This window comes from Stigmatopora nigra, chromosome 6 (assembly GCF_051989575.1).
Source record: "Stigmatopora nigra isolate UIUO_SnigA chromosome 6, RoL_Snig_1.1, whole genome shotgun sequence".
NCBI classification, from domain to species: Eukaryota; Metazoa; Chordata; class Actinopteri; order Syngnathiformes; family Syngnathidae; genus Stigmatopora; species Stigmatopora nigra.
The window spans coordinates 6,124,266-6,139,367 of NC_135513.1; the positions used below are offsets into that span (position 1 = coordinate 6,124,266).

Genomic DNA, 15,102 nt, shown 5'->3' on the forward strand with positions numbered 1-15,102 from the left:
AGACATTTTTGTGCAGCAGTTTAAATTTGATCTGATTGCAGCATAAGTCTTTACTGTCTGGTGTGTTTATTCACTCTTTTAATGAAGCTTTGTTTCCTTGGTAATTGCTTTACTTTGGGATGCAGCTAGAAGACTCAGCTTTCATCTTTGGAGCCATAATGTGAAAAAAAGGAGGGTGGAAAAGGCAGAGATCCTCCCAGCACGCAAACAAAGACAAACACTTGGTAATTCAATGTAAAATATGTCACTACTTGAGAAAAATCCAAATCACAAAACCACTTCTACCTTCAAAATTAATTTGTTCCAGAGGTACCACTTTATTTTGCTTTAGAAATCAATCAATCAAGCAAGACTTCAAGCTTCACACTAGATATACCCCTCTAGAAAAAAATTAATTGTTCATGTTCTCAATACCATGTCTGACTGGTAAGGTTACTATGAAGTCAGTGTGTGCAGAAGTCAAACAAAACAACAATTAAAAACTAATTCAAACGATATAGTTGAGTGCCATTTAAGTGCAACAATCATCCAACTGAAAAGGTAACATTATGCAATTGAATTTCCCCTCAAATGTCTATTTATGGAGAATGAAACAGCCTGTAATAACACCAAGACTCCTTGTTAAATGACCCATCAGCAAAAAACAGTAAAGTCCTCTCAACTCTAAGACTTTCAGATCACTACCCACAAATGTTGCACTATGATTCAGTTTCAATGCTTAGTTTATCAATAGTTAACTTATACCTTAACCAGAAAAACCTGGAATGATACTTGAAACAAATTGAATTGAAAAAGATTTTCAGTCAGAGTCCATAAACTCGATACGACTTTTGCGGAGATCTGACTAGTCCAGGTCAACTCCAAAATAAAACCCATGCGCACTTACCCTGCTAATAGAGAAGGTGAACCCAGGCTTTCCAGAACAGACGCCCATGAAGCAGAAGCGCAGCTGCCAGTAGAACAAATGTTCACAGATGAAGGTGATAAGTGACAGAATCATGGCAGCCCCGAGCATGTAGAAGACCCCGGCCATGTTGTCCACATCCAGCTGACTGCTCATAACCTCGTTCTTCTCATTATGGCAGATACCTGTCAGCCATAAAGCTTCAAACTCCTCCATCTCACCTAAAGGAAGCAGATATATGTTTGCAGAGGTTAGTAATGCATCAGAATCTTGAGTCAATATGGCTCTGGGGGGGTAAAAGGACATTTTTTTCGGGTGGCTAGTCGTTGCCAAAAAGAGCTCAGGAATAAATGTCACGTTGTATTATTTGAAATAAACACCCTACAGATCATCCTCATTAAGCATTGCTTATGCAAGGCTGATCATTCTTTGTTGTGAGAGAAAAAAACACAACAAACAATTGCCTGCTGGGACTTCATCCTCTGGGAGAAAGTTTACATGCTCTTGTGTAATGTATTTCCACCTAAACATGCACCATCTTATTTTATATATCCCAAGGTGCAACCAAGAGGGACGACACATCTAGAGAGATTTGCTGGATTTGCCCTGTTAGTTTGTTTTTCTTTAGTATATATGAGCGAACATAATAACATTGTTTGTGCAAGTAAGCATGAATCAAGTGCAAACTTGCTTATTCTAGGATCATTTTGCTCCTGCGTTGATGATACAGGCAACACCTTAAATGACATTTATGTGAAAGACAGACCTTGGTAACTTGAGAAAATAATGTTAAAACACAAAAATGACACTGCTTGCAGGCAAAGTCATTATGTGACATCAATAATATCCACACAATTACGCCTTTGTGTACTCCAGCACATCTGCATGTGATAATGATTAGCGGTGATATTTTCAGTTAAAATGTGTTAGAGTGAGACTTATTCTACACTCCAATTAGTCAGTCAGTCAACAGTACATTTTGGCAGCATACAAATGACAATGAATCCAAAGTATCCCACAGGTTCAATTTTAGGATTCTGACTAAATTAGCTAAGATAGAAGTCTTCCCACAAGTGGTTCAATTTCATTTCTTTTCCATTTTTTTTATTGCAGTGTGCATAATACGGCAGAATAACCATTGCTACTAACTATTATGCCAACTTCACAATGGCTTGTAAGGGTGGTTATTTATTTATTTATTTTTTTTGCGGAGGCGGGATTTCTAGAGTGTCCAGTTGTTTCCTAGATTGTAATCATAGCTAAATATTTACATGCCCTGTGAGTAATTGAGTGTAAACATGTCATCATTAAATGCCTCACCGTCTCCAAACAGCATGAGGATGGCAAGGTCCACAGCTCGTTTCCAGCCCGAATCTTTCTGGATTGCGATGCCGTAGCCAGTGGAAGCAAATACCTTGCCACTGCCAATAGTCACCAGCTTGCAACCTTCATCCCTTCCCGCCATATAATTAAGCACAGCGGCGTCATAGATGAAGGCATCCAGTTTACTGCCGAGGACAAATGAGGAATAGAAGATTTAGCAAATGTTAACCTTTGTGATGTGATACAATTGTAATATCTTTCAGTAAATGTTCTCATGTCGCTATTAAGGTCGCAGGTGAGATGGAAAATACTTTTATGACTTTATTATAAAAACAACTCTCAGACCTAAAACCGACCTCAAATTTCTAGTGCTGTTATTATTATAGTTTATCTGAATCTACTGATGTTCTGACAACAAAAGCATTTGCACATTCTTTTTTTAAATGACAATAGCCTTCCTCATCAAACCAAATCAACTCAGTGATTTGACTGCTCATTGTAAAGACCGTCTCCAACGATGCCTTTGGGCTGTAGTGACTCAATATGATCTCTAATGGATTGCCAGTGTCACATCATATTTGCATTTTCCTATATCATATAATATATAAAACTGACCGAGTTATTATGTTTGTAAGACTGTTACTGTAACTTCAGTTTGCTTGTTTGCCACCCACATGGATTCGAACCCTCATTCTTGTGTGTCCTACCTCTCTTTACTTCATATTTTCTTACAATTGCATCATTTGTGGACCTCTTTTTCCCCCCTTCTCCCTTTCATCCCTATGTCAGCTTTCCCATTCACCCTCCCTTCTGAAAAGGCAATCCAATACCCCTCCTCACCCATTCTTGAGACTGTACAGGGCTTCGTCCACATTCTTCTGGTGGAAGCTGGTCATGTAGGTGTGCATGTCCCGGTAATTGTTGCGGATGTTGCGCTCCGTGCTTCCGTTGGGCACGGTGCCAAAGCGGAATGGAGGCGAGAACTCGTTAGGCTTCTGGAACTGTTGTTGTTGAAGTTGGGGGTGGCGGTTTCCAAAAAAGAAACCACAAAGAGAAAATGACATAGGAGTGCTCGTTAGCATGGAAAAAGCAGTGAGATGCTTCAAATAGCCTTTAATGCACTGTTGAGCAGAGGACAGAACGATGCTTTGGGAAGCCTATATTAACTAAGTGTTTGGAGTCGTGATCAGAGGGCTGACGTACATGGGAGAATAGCACAGACTTTAAAACATTGTGCCAAAAATCTACTTTAAAATAGTCTGCAGCCAATTAAACACAGTTTACAATCCCTCAAAGCAACAAAAAAAAATCCTAAACAAAGCCAATTGATTTGAAAATTTGAGCAATTACTTGTTTAAGCGAGGACCAGAGATATAGTTTAATTCATCTCATAATCTCACATGTTTCACCTAAAGGTTGGTAAAATTGGCCATTGATACATTAAATTTTCTTACCGCTTATGAATTCATAAGAGTCCGAGGCGTGCTAGAATATGGGCAGAGTGCATGGAACATCCTGAATTGGTTGCCAGTTAATTGCAGGGCACAATGAGACAAAGAAACTACCTGGAGATAACCCATCCATGCATGGGGGGGACATGCTCCAAACAACTTCAAAAATAGAAGGTTGTAACCCACTCACTTTAACACATAATCCACTGGTGAACCTCTTTTTTTAACTTATATAAAAGTTAAAAATTTTGGGGGAAAAAGTTGAGGTAGGAAGCTATTTTAACCATCATTAAGATTTTTAATACAGTAAGCCACCAAGTAGTGTTACCTAAGTCAAATTGAAACTACTACTACAAAAATACTAAAGCAACAATACTGATTATGGATCAGTTTTTCTATTTAAAATGATATATATATATATATATATATATATATATATATATATATATATATATATATATATATATATATATATATATATATATATATATATATATATATATATATATATATATATATATATATATATATATATATATATATATATATATATATATATATATATATATATATATATATATATATATATATATATATATATATATATATATATATATATATATATATATATATATTCCAATGACCAGCATACTTGAATAAATAGCATTTAGTTAAGAAACAGCGTAGTATTAAGTGAATTATGGTTAAATAACCTCCACCAAGTACACCCAAAGCTCTGTTTGCAGCAAATTCATTCTACTGACAACACGCAAAAATGCTCTAGGGAGATTAGATGGGCACCTTTTTGTCTGACAGCCCCGACACCTGGTCCACGTACTCCTCCTGGATCATGAAGGCTGCCAGGTTGGCTGTGTAGGAAGCCAGGAAGATGACAGCAAAAAAGGCCCATACTGACACCATGATCTTGCTGGTGGTGCCTTTGGGATTTTGCACTGGAACGGAGTTGTTAAACACCAGACCCCAAAGAAGCCAGATGGCCTTTCCGATAGTGAAGGAGGGACCGCCGGGCTCTGGCAGGCAAAAGAGAGAGAAAGATAGAGGGGAACAATCTATGAGAGGAAACCACAATGCTCATGAAGGTACTTGGTGCTTATAATATATATGTATTCTTATTTTTCTAAAGTTTGCTGGCATAATTATACTCAATAGCAATGTAGAGTTGAAAAAAAATGCCATAAATATATATTTAAATAACCTACTGTGTCCCCACCAATCAGACAGGATACATTTAAAAAGACAAGGAATTGTGTCTTTTATTTCCAGCCTAAAGCTAAAAAAGAAGGCTATGAACAGTAATAAAACACTTCCAAATTACAGATTTGATTTTGAGTGGCTGCTGTAGCAGCAAGCCAATTCAATTCTGACAGTCTGCCTCTATAAAAGCTACAGGAAAACTCAAGAAATCCAATGTGCTGACTTTGATGAGTAAATTGATTGAAACCGGGTCGGGACTGCGTTTGACGCCCAGCGGGTAGTGGCCCTCCAATCTGCCACACATTGTTCACACTGACAAATATCTTTCATGCATGCTAATAGAAGTGCTGAGGGCCTTTTTTCCTTTTTTTTTTACAGACCAGGAGGGTAAAGTGATGTAATGCTGGCGTAATACTAAGAGGGCAGTGTGCGTAATGATGTAATGGTAACATAGGACCTATTTTTTACATGCTTAGACACTTTTTTATTGTGATTAAACAAACCTTTTCATTAAAAAGACCTCAAGTGAGCGACAAGGCAGTTAAATGCTCCAAAAGGAAAATCTCAAATTTTTTTTTCAAGGTAACTCACTGTTTTAATGAGTCAGTTTGTTCGTCTGTGTATCTCACCTCTTCCGTCTGCCAGGCAGCGATTGTAACCCACCGGACTGATGTATTCAAAGGCGAACACAGCCACAGCCGACACGATCAGGAGCATCACAAACATCATCACCCATACGTCAGCACTGAAGGGCTCTGCAACATATGGGGGGAGTGGTAGAGTGTATTTAATAGGCCCCTTATAGGGCACCTTTTAGAATAAGTAGTTACACATATGGCCATTTTGATCGGGACACCTGGTAAGCGATTGTTCCCAGTCAAAATGGATTGGACGTCTCAAGTCATCAAAGGCAATTTAAAAAGATGAATAAATAAGAAAAGAGCCTTTAGTCAGTCCATTTGAAATAAATTGGACTTTTGGCATTATCAATTGGCAATGTGTTTAATTCATACTATGAAAATTTAAAAAAAGAAGAGTTTGAGGGTGCATGTTTTGTTTATTTTTTTCTTTTAAATGACCAAAAATAGTCACTTTTTCTATAAAGTGTTAAAGTTGATTTCATTTAAAAGGTAGAACATAGATAGACTATTACAATCCAATAGAAGAGTTGTGTTTTGCGAACTTTGTTACATGAATTGGACAATAAAAGAATACCACTGTATAAGTGCTTGTCTTCAATATGTGAAAAAATGAGGCAACATGTATTGGTTTTCCAACAGGATCATTGTTCCTCAGCCATAATAAGACACCAAAGCAATGTTTTTCCATTCTTTGATCCAAGCACACATGTTAATCAAAGAACAAGTGGTAGATTCTACCTTCATCCTCCAAAATTGTCTTTTCTGTTGTGTCTTCTCACCTAAGAAGGCAGAGGGTGACACGGTCCCGTTGCTACGGGAAACCATAACGCTAATTCCCGTCTCGATGAATGGCACGGAAAAGTCGATGACCTCAGACCTCTCCTCATTGATGGTAAGCGAACCCACTGCCATGTGAGCATTTTTTAGCACCACCTAAGACACAAACACAGGGAATGAAGCAGTCAGTCAATGCCATACAGAGGAAAAATAACTTTATGAATAACTACAAGAAGGGGTAAAAAAAAAACATTACTGCGAATGGCAACCAAAGTAATATATTTAACTAGACGTTTTATAGTGTAAAAATGGACATAGTACTACCATGCTGCACACTGTTCTATTTTCTTACAGAATAGTCATTTTACTGGAGTGGTTAATTCGTGCTATTTTCCAATTTCTTGGCCGTACGCCTGGACAAAATCACTCATATTATTCCCCATTATCAGTTGAGTGGCACATCATATTTATTCTTAATGGCTTGATAATGTTTCAAATGGTGTGTATTGCACAATGGTACACTTTCCATTTCATGTTAGCATCCTCAGTGTGCTCCACCCGTGATTGTATGAGGCTTAAAACATGTGATCCCTTAGGCCACGCAAGAAGATGAACATGTGTTTGAGGATGTGAAAAAGCTTCTTCGATTATTTAATTAGGCCCATCTAAAATGTAAATTCCCGAGGGCACAACAACCTCTTCGTGGCTGTGTCATCAACTAAAAACATCTGCAAATGGAGAGAATGACTAGGAAGAATGATATATACAAAATACCCAGTAGAAGGCGGCTTTAATTAAAATATGACTGAGTTGTTTTCAACGTGTTGCGCTTTCTCAGGAATCTTTAAGAAGCCATAATGCAATGTTTTCAACGTGTGATCATCAATATTTGTTGTGTTGATGCTGATATTGTTATGATCATAGTATTTCAAGTGTACTCTAATGTATTTTTAGCACACACACCATCATTTCACAGTCGGGTATTTAAATAAAATCCTAACTTTTAGACCTAATATAAAAAAAAATAGTACTTTACAGTTAAGACAAAGGTTTTCTCTTCAAACGGGGAATTGTAATGTCTTAGTTTATAATAAGATTATTTTATAGGGACAATATACCCTAGCTTACATAATCATTGTCTTACAGCAACTTTGTTCTTGGACAATTTTAAACATTCTATTAAAGAAAAGATGGTAATCACCTAACAATATATAAAAATGCTCACCTCTCCAACCATGCCATTCCAAGTCCCGTTCACCTTCTTCCCATGTTTACCATTAGTGACCAGGTAGAGGTCGTACGTGAACTTAACCGACTTGGCTATCTTCTTCAGGATGTCGATGCAAAAACCTTTACAGCAGCGCTTGATGTAGATGCCAGAATCGCCCGTCTGATTGCTAAAAGGTGAAATGGAGAAAGAGGAAAACTTTAAAAAGTAATTTTCCAATGTTTGGCTTGTTACCACTTCCTAGTTTAAACTGAGCCAAATCCAACATACTATATTATATAAACAATGCAGTTATTTCTAAGTGATTTGGAAACAAGCGCACATGGAACCCCTTTGAAGTGGGAGTGTGAAGTAGTAGTTAAAATATTATTTTTGTGTAATTGTGAAATGCCAAAGCTTGGTGTCAATGTGTTAAAGTCAACATACGCATTGACAATTTTCACGACCTTTCCCACATTAACACATGCCCTGCACTGATGGCCAATCAGATTAAGATAATTAAAAATAGATCCAAAGAGTTGCAATATTCATGAGAAACTTCACGGTCTGCAGAAGAGCTCCAAAAGGAGTTACTAAAATAGGTTGAAAAATTACATTCAGGGAACTTTCAATCCAAATTGTTGTGTAAACCTGGGAAAATGTCATCCAGAGTATTAAGAAAAATAATTGAACTTTAGTGCCATATTAATATATTATACAACATAAAAATCTAACAGTTTGAGTTTTGGTATTTGTCTAAAATTATACTAAAAAATGGCTAGAGAGAAAGATTGCATGTATTGAACTGCAGAAATTTCCATCTAAATAAAATGTGATGGTCAACTCACACAAATCTAAAGCTGCACTCTATAACCCAATGCTACTTTTGAATAGTATTGCTGCATGTTGTGATACACATGTGTCATGTAAAGGGTAAATATGTTTTATTGCAATCCTTAAAGTTAGATGAATGCACAAAAAGACTGGAAGCTGAAGGTCATGGGTCAAGAATTCAAATCATGCTCTCACAGTTCCTGTAGTGCTGTAATATATTCCATAAATCATGTAGTAATGAGAACACAAGGGGGTATCTGTCTATGACCAAGGCTGTGACTATACCCTTGGTGTAGGTGTCTTTGTGAATGTTTTAGTCATGAATTCATGTAGAATTGCTATTTAGATCACTAAGAACCTGGCATACTATAGAAAGGGGTCATAATAAACAGGCATTTTTGCCCTTAGGTCGTCGTAACAGATCGTAATAATTAGATATCATGTTTATTTTTGTTGTCTTCTGAACACTATGTAAATTGTACATGGTAGTCTTGTCACTAATTAATACATGCAAAGCTGTCAATATTTTGGGAGATTCTGGTACCTTTTAGGGGTTAAGCATAAATTTTTGTTCAACTGTGGTTTTGTTAGGCTTATATCAGCAACCAAAAATGGGAATAAACATGTCCTATAAACTAACCTGTAATGGCCTACAATTAGATTCAATTTAGGGAAGATAAGATATTATTTAAACAATAATCACTACTGATCACAGTGACATCTCTCACATGAATTTGAGTTGTTTACGACAAGGCACGGTGTTCCTCATGCAGGTGCCGCTCAGCGGGTCTACATCCTCCACAATGACAAATGGCGCCTCCTCCAGTGTGACAATAGACAGGTGGTCCTCGTGCTCCGCAACAGGCGGGTAAAGGGCGAAGCGAGGCCATACGTGGTAATTCATTGCCAGAGAGCCCTTCTCCCACTTGCCCACCTGCGATAAATGGTGGCATATTTTAGGTTTTTGGAATAAAGGGCCATAAGACAAACACCATATTTACCCTGTCCCACTGTCGGTTTTTGTCGAGTAGGATGATGACCAGTTTGGGGAAAATCTGGTGACCCTCGTCGCTGAATGACAGGTTGCGCCCTTCAAACGTCACATTCATGATGTACCTGATAATCATACAGCAAATGTCAGAAAATGTGTGTGTGTGAGATTGGAAACAAAAGAAATGTATTTTTTGCAGAGTTAGACAGGAAAAAAGACAGGTTCTTATACAGAACACACTGATGTATCAGAAACCGATGCTTTGTAAAAGGCAGGTATGTTAGTGGGGGATATCACAATCGAAATTCTGCACCATGTTGTCAGTCTGTTTGAAATGTGGACAAGCAGAAGAGGGAAAAAAACAGCCTGTCAACACAGACGAGGTTCGGTGGACCAAGACACTCGCAACTTCTGGAACATTCAAACAGCAATAACAACATAAAAATACACTAAAACCTTTTAGATGAAGGATTTTTCCTGTTGATGACACTGATACAAAAATGTGTAGTAATTGACAATTCCTGGTCAAGCAGATTATTCTCTTCTACATAATATCTCTTTATCACCATTTCAATTTCCCCAAACTATTTTTGATTACTTTTTGATATATGATGTGGCCATGAATTTTAGGAAGATTGAAGTTCAGATAAACACTGTCACCCTTTGGGTTCAAATTTAGGATTGGCTGCCATTTCCCTTGATAATTTAGCACTAATAAATGTTTTTTAGTCCAGAAAATGCTGTACATCCTATCCAGTGGACAAAAAGAACTACAAACATCATATTTTAATACTCATTGGTTCATTTTTTGGTCTTCGCATGGTTAATATTCTTCTTTGATAACAGTATGGTGGTCAAGACTGGAAGAGTCAGCAGGAGTAGTTCAAGGACTTACAATTTCTCTGATTATAAGGGAGGGGGGCTCCCTGCAACGCAATCGTTCCAGATTTTGATTTCTCCCCTGCTGTCAGTGATAAAGAGGTCTTAGTTGTGAAGGCCTAAAAGGTGAAAACCGAAAAAGAAGCAAAACAGACAAGGAAAAAGAGAGAACGAACAAGTGAACGTCTTGTTCTTCCTCGTTGCAAACTGTGGGCCGCCGTCACCATGGCGACTTCTGCCTTGGAATACAATTCACCAGAGAAATAAATATCTTGTCTGCATACAAGTTCTAAATGCATGAACACGTCATCAGCAGGTGTGAAAAGACAACCACGAGACAATAAATCTATTAAGGAGAGATGAGCAAAGGGCCAAAGATTTAATCACAAGTACCTCCCACTGGAACGCCGGCCGGGTGGCTTTGAATAAGATGACTGGGCCTGGCTGTATTAATAACACACTTTTTTTCTCTCCCTCCACACACACAAGCACACACACACACATGGAGTAGTGGCTGGCCACACACTTTGTTATGCCAACACACTGTTTGCAGGCAATTGTGCAAACATCTTGAAATTGGACTACGTTTAAAGACCTTTAAATGAGCAATTTGCTGCAGTCACCCTCAAAGTGACCTGTGTTGAATATGTGTATGCCAGATGTGGAATAAGCACTCACACTGTACATAAGTACAATAAATATTGATAAATATACTGATTAAACGTCTTTACTGAATTTTTGAATACAGTGAAATTAAAGTCTTAAATTTGACACACCACAACCTGTCCCTTTCCCTTTTAAATGAGGTAGACAAGTCCACTGAATGAGATGAATCCACATGTCAACTGTAAGTCAAATACAAGTACAGTACTATTTCCTTGGAAAATGGCTGATACTTCAATTTTGCATATTTTCTTTTCTCGACATAAATGCACAAAAGTCCCTGAGTAGAATGCTGATGCAAACAGGGCCGTTCGAGTTTTGTATGGTGAGTGGGGCTGACAACATTATTATTATTTTTAAACATGAAAAGGTTAAAAATAACTATGTTTCAGTTGCAGAGTTTGTACTTGATCTCAACAGTAAAATAATATGCTTACAGGTTATTTTCACAACTTGGCACATTCAAAATAATCTAAGCTCGGCAGTAGAGGGGCCCGGGTGGTCGTAGTTCAATTCAAACTTGTTCACTTTTCCTGAAGACTCAGTTGCTCAAGAACTAGTTGATAAGAAATGAGTCAATTTCGACAAAGTATGGAGTGTCATGTGTTTGAATGTACGGAACAAAAGTAATCAAAAAATACATAACTCCAGAAAAATACATACTGCTGAAGAAAATATGAAAATCCACAACTGCAGCACAAGGGAAAGGACGGAAGGCCTCGTATACCTCAACTTAATGTCATGTAAAGCGTTGCCATAGCAGCCACAACTATCAGCTGTGTTGCCATAGGAACAATAATCTCAGCGGACGAGAAGGATAAAAAAAATCTTCTTTAACATGTACAAACTTGAATGTTTAGTCTCTAACTCGCTCTCTGATCACTGCCTGCAAGAGTCGCCACAAATAACTCATCAATAGGATTCAAGGCTATTTCTTTAACCCGTGTCATTACTGATGCATGCTGGGACTTGAAGCGCAACACCAGGCGGCTTCTGCATTTCTCATGTTTAGAGCCCATACTATCGGCCAGGCTTTTATGAGCCGTTTGATACGTTCTCATGTCAGTGTTCCCATCGGACTCGAGTAGAAATAGAAGAAGAAGAAGAAGAAGAAGGGGGGAGAAAAGGCAACTGGGATGAGCTACTAACAAAATCTCAAGTGGCATGTTCTGTGCACGCTTCACACGATGCAATTTAAATATCTTAAGTGTGGTGACTTATGTTGATTTCTGCTTATTATTGCAGAGTGCTTCTAAAAATCCAACAGTCTTTCATTGTAATGCAGAGATGTTAAGAAGACAGAGCTTACAGTATAGAGAGAGAGACACACTTTCTCAACTCTGTGTGTGAAGAAAGAGTAGCTCTCACATGAACGCACAAGCTCAATCAGAATTGGAGCTCTGAAAATAGTGTACACTAGGGTGCAATATCACAGCTGAGTCACAAGCGCAAATCTAATTTAGTCAGAGTTGGGAGGCGCAGGTAATTGCAATGTGCAAAAATAGTCATGTAATGTCATACCAGCATGCCAAAACTTGAGATACTTTTTTTCCCCCTTACATCTTCTAGAAGAAAAGGCCGCTAATATGATTGACAGTCGGCACGGACACGCCTACACCGTCTTAGTACTAACAGGCTAAGCCTCTATTCTCCCTCTTTAAATCTTAACTGTATGTACATTTTTTTTATTCATTCAAATTTGCCCTGGTTGTTAACAACAGGCAACCCATGGCTCAATGGCGACCAGTCTAGGGTGTAGTTTGCCTTTCACCATAAGTCACCGGGGATAGGCTCCAGCGCCCTGTGACCCTGACTTCATGCATTTTCCATAATGCTTTTTATCACAAGGAATGCAGAGGGTGCTAGTGTCTATTGCAGCTAACTCATTGAAACTTTGCTTGGTCAAAAATTGCAATTGAGAAGGTCTAAACTTAATGTAAAGTAGGAAAAAACAACTGGATGAGCAAAAGGGGGAAAAATGACGTTATGTATAGTAATTGATCTTTTGACACACTTGTTTGTAAGAAAACATTCCATTACTTTGGCTTCACATGCCTTAATGCACAATGCGTTTGGCTTGCTGGCCCACTTATAATCCGAGGCAGGATTTATCAGACAGGCCCTTTTATTGTGGCCGTTGAGGAATGCAATAACGCTGCCATGCTGCAGCCGCAGGAGGAACTACAGTACTTTAGAAGGTGACATAAGAAGAAACTAGCAAGCAGCTTACGCCTTCCATGGCCTGCAGTCAAAATTGTCTTCTTAGCTTTAAAATCACAGTCAGTTAGTACTTGCAGACAGTGGGGCAAAAAGCAGTCGCTTTCCCTTAATGCAGAGGCTGGCATAAAGTCTGTCACTACAACTCATTTCCAATGTAATTCAAAAGAGAAATCAGTGAATAGATTAAAATAGTAAATAAATAAATGAATAGTGTTTTTTCCAGTCCTATATGCCAATGTAAGGGCATCATTATTTGTATGAATCGCATTAATATTCATTGAAGGATCATCATTTTGAATTTTCATGTAGAGTGGGAGGGGTGAACAGTGGCATTTTTAGAAAGGAGGCCTCCTCAAAACAGGCTAAAGACAATTCTAAGAAACTTTATGATAATAAAAAAACGACCTTCCTGGTCTCCCCGTGTAAGAAAAAAATGATGATTATAATAATAACTTATAAAACTAACGAAAAATTATGTGCCTTCAAGCAATCGAATGGTAAAATTTTGAATAGGAGTGGTTGATAACAAAATGCATCATTTGTTAAAATCACACAAACATATACACGCACAAAGAGTGATTGTGTGGTCGGCCCAAAGCTCAAAGGGCCCCCCTGGGACTGAAATATTCATGTTTGTGATGTTACTGTGTTTTCTGTGCTGTTGCAAGAAGATCTATAAATGTGTATCATCACAACTATTATTGCAAGTGAAAAAAAACATGGATAAAATGAACTGTATAGTAAAACACTAACTTACACATATTAAGCTCAAAGGAGGATTTTTGACCTTTTATCTTTTCCTAAATTCCAGTAAAGAAAATGACGAAATACCAGATGGCCAAGTTAAGTTTTAAAAGGCTTAAGAATTACATCAGTAAGTAAGTCCATGCATTTGCATTAACCCAACGTAAATCTAGAAATGTGTTTAGATGGATTTCTAGTTGGCTTTCTTAACTAAACAATTGCTCTTGTCTTGCAATAGAAGGTGGATACTTTTCAGAGTGAGGAGTTAAAACATTACCCATAAATTTAAATGGGGATGAATTATTGAACGGCATTGCTCCTGCTTTTAAGTAATGTGCCAAAAGGCAAAAACAATGATGTTCATGGGATGAGGAAGAAAAAAAATGCTTTGTCTCACAGAAAGTGTTTCACGATCTGTTGTAAAAAAACCCAAAAGGTTTCATTGTACTGTTAATGCACTCTACTTGCTCTACTTGGGTGTGGCTCTCATGTCTTCACAGCCTTGAATTTCAGGTAACATGTGACGTGCAAGCGTGTTGCTGCACTGCATCGATTTTTAACTGCTTCAGGCAATGAAAGTCCGACTGTGATTTACTTTTGGTGGACTTGGCCTGCACCCCCACCTCTTATTGATTAGCTCACATTCTCCCTCCATGCAAGACAATATGATTACAGCTTTGTGGGAACTTAGATACTAAGAATATGGTTCACAATAACTTGATATTTTAGCAACTTATAAGACAGCTGGTAAACTTGTTTGTTTGCCTCACTAATTATTGCACCCCAGCCAACTGTGAGAATCACTCACACCGTTGGGGAATCCCCCCCAATGAGTTATCACCTTTCGTGGTGTGACCCAATGAGCCGAGGAGTTATGTTGACAGTAGCCTCAATATCATCGAGCATATCGTTGCCTACCTGAGAATTTCCTTGGAGTGGCCAGTGTTGATGTTCTTCTTGTCAGGTGTGCCAAAGCAGCTGGATTTCATCAGATTGTGAGGCCCCCGGTCCAAAATCATGGTAGAGGTTGCCGTGGCAATGATGGCGACTGCATCACGCACCCTCGCCTCAGTGTTGTAATCCCACTCATCGTATGATACAGAAATAAGACCTGTGTAGGGAAATGAGATATGGTTAAAGGAAAGGGGTTCATATACATTCAATATTTATATATTAATAGTTTGTCCCAGTAGAAGTTATCCAGCAATGTAAAAATCACAAAAAATGACTGTTGTTGGCTTAGATTCTTCATA

The 15,102-nt window shown here is 38.1% G+C and overlaps 1 protein-coding gene across 4 annotated transcripts in view; it reads right to left on the reverse strand.

The window, feature by feature from the left end:
* The window catches only part of grin2bb (glutamate receptor, ionotropic, N-methyl D-aspartate 2B, genome duplicate b), a 67,065-nt gene that overhangs the window by 6,236 nt on the left and 45,727 nt on the right, over positions 1-15,102 (reverse strand). For all 4 annotated transcript variants that reach the window (XM_077718902.1, XM_077718903.1, XM_077718901.1 and 1 more), the window contains exons 6-15: positions 14,768-14,960; positions 9,354-9,468; positions 9,081-9,286; positions 7,537-7,708; positions 6,314-6,467; positions 5,523-5,648; positions 4,480-4,709; positions 3,068-3,228; positions 2,225-2,412; positions 887-1,125 (exon numbers count right to left, since the gene is read on the reverse strand). In XM_077718902.1, coding sequence (XP_077575028.1) covers positions 887-1,125; positions 2,225-2,412; positions 3,068-3,228; positions 4,480-4,709; positions 5,523-5,648; positions 6,314-6,467; positions 7,537-7,708; positions 9,081-9,286; positions 9,354-9,468; positions 14,768-14,960 — 1,784 coding nt within the window. The remainder of the gene's footprint in view (positions 1-886; positions 1,126-2,224; positions 2,413-3,067; positions 3,229-4,479; positions 4,710-5,522; positions 5,649-6,313; positions 6,468-7,536; positions 7,709-9,080; positions 9,287-9,353; positions 9,469-14,767; positions 14,961-15,102) is intronic.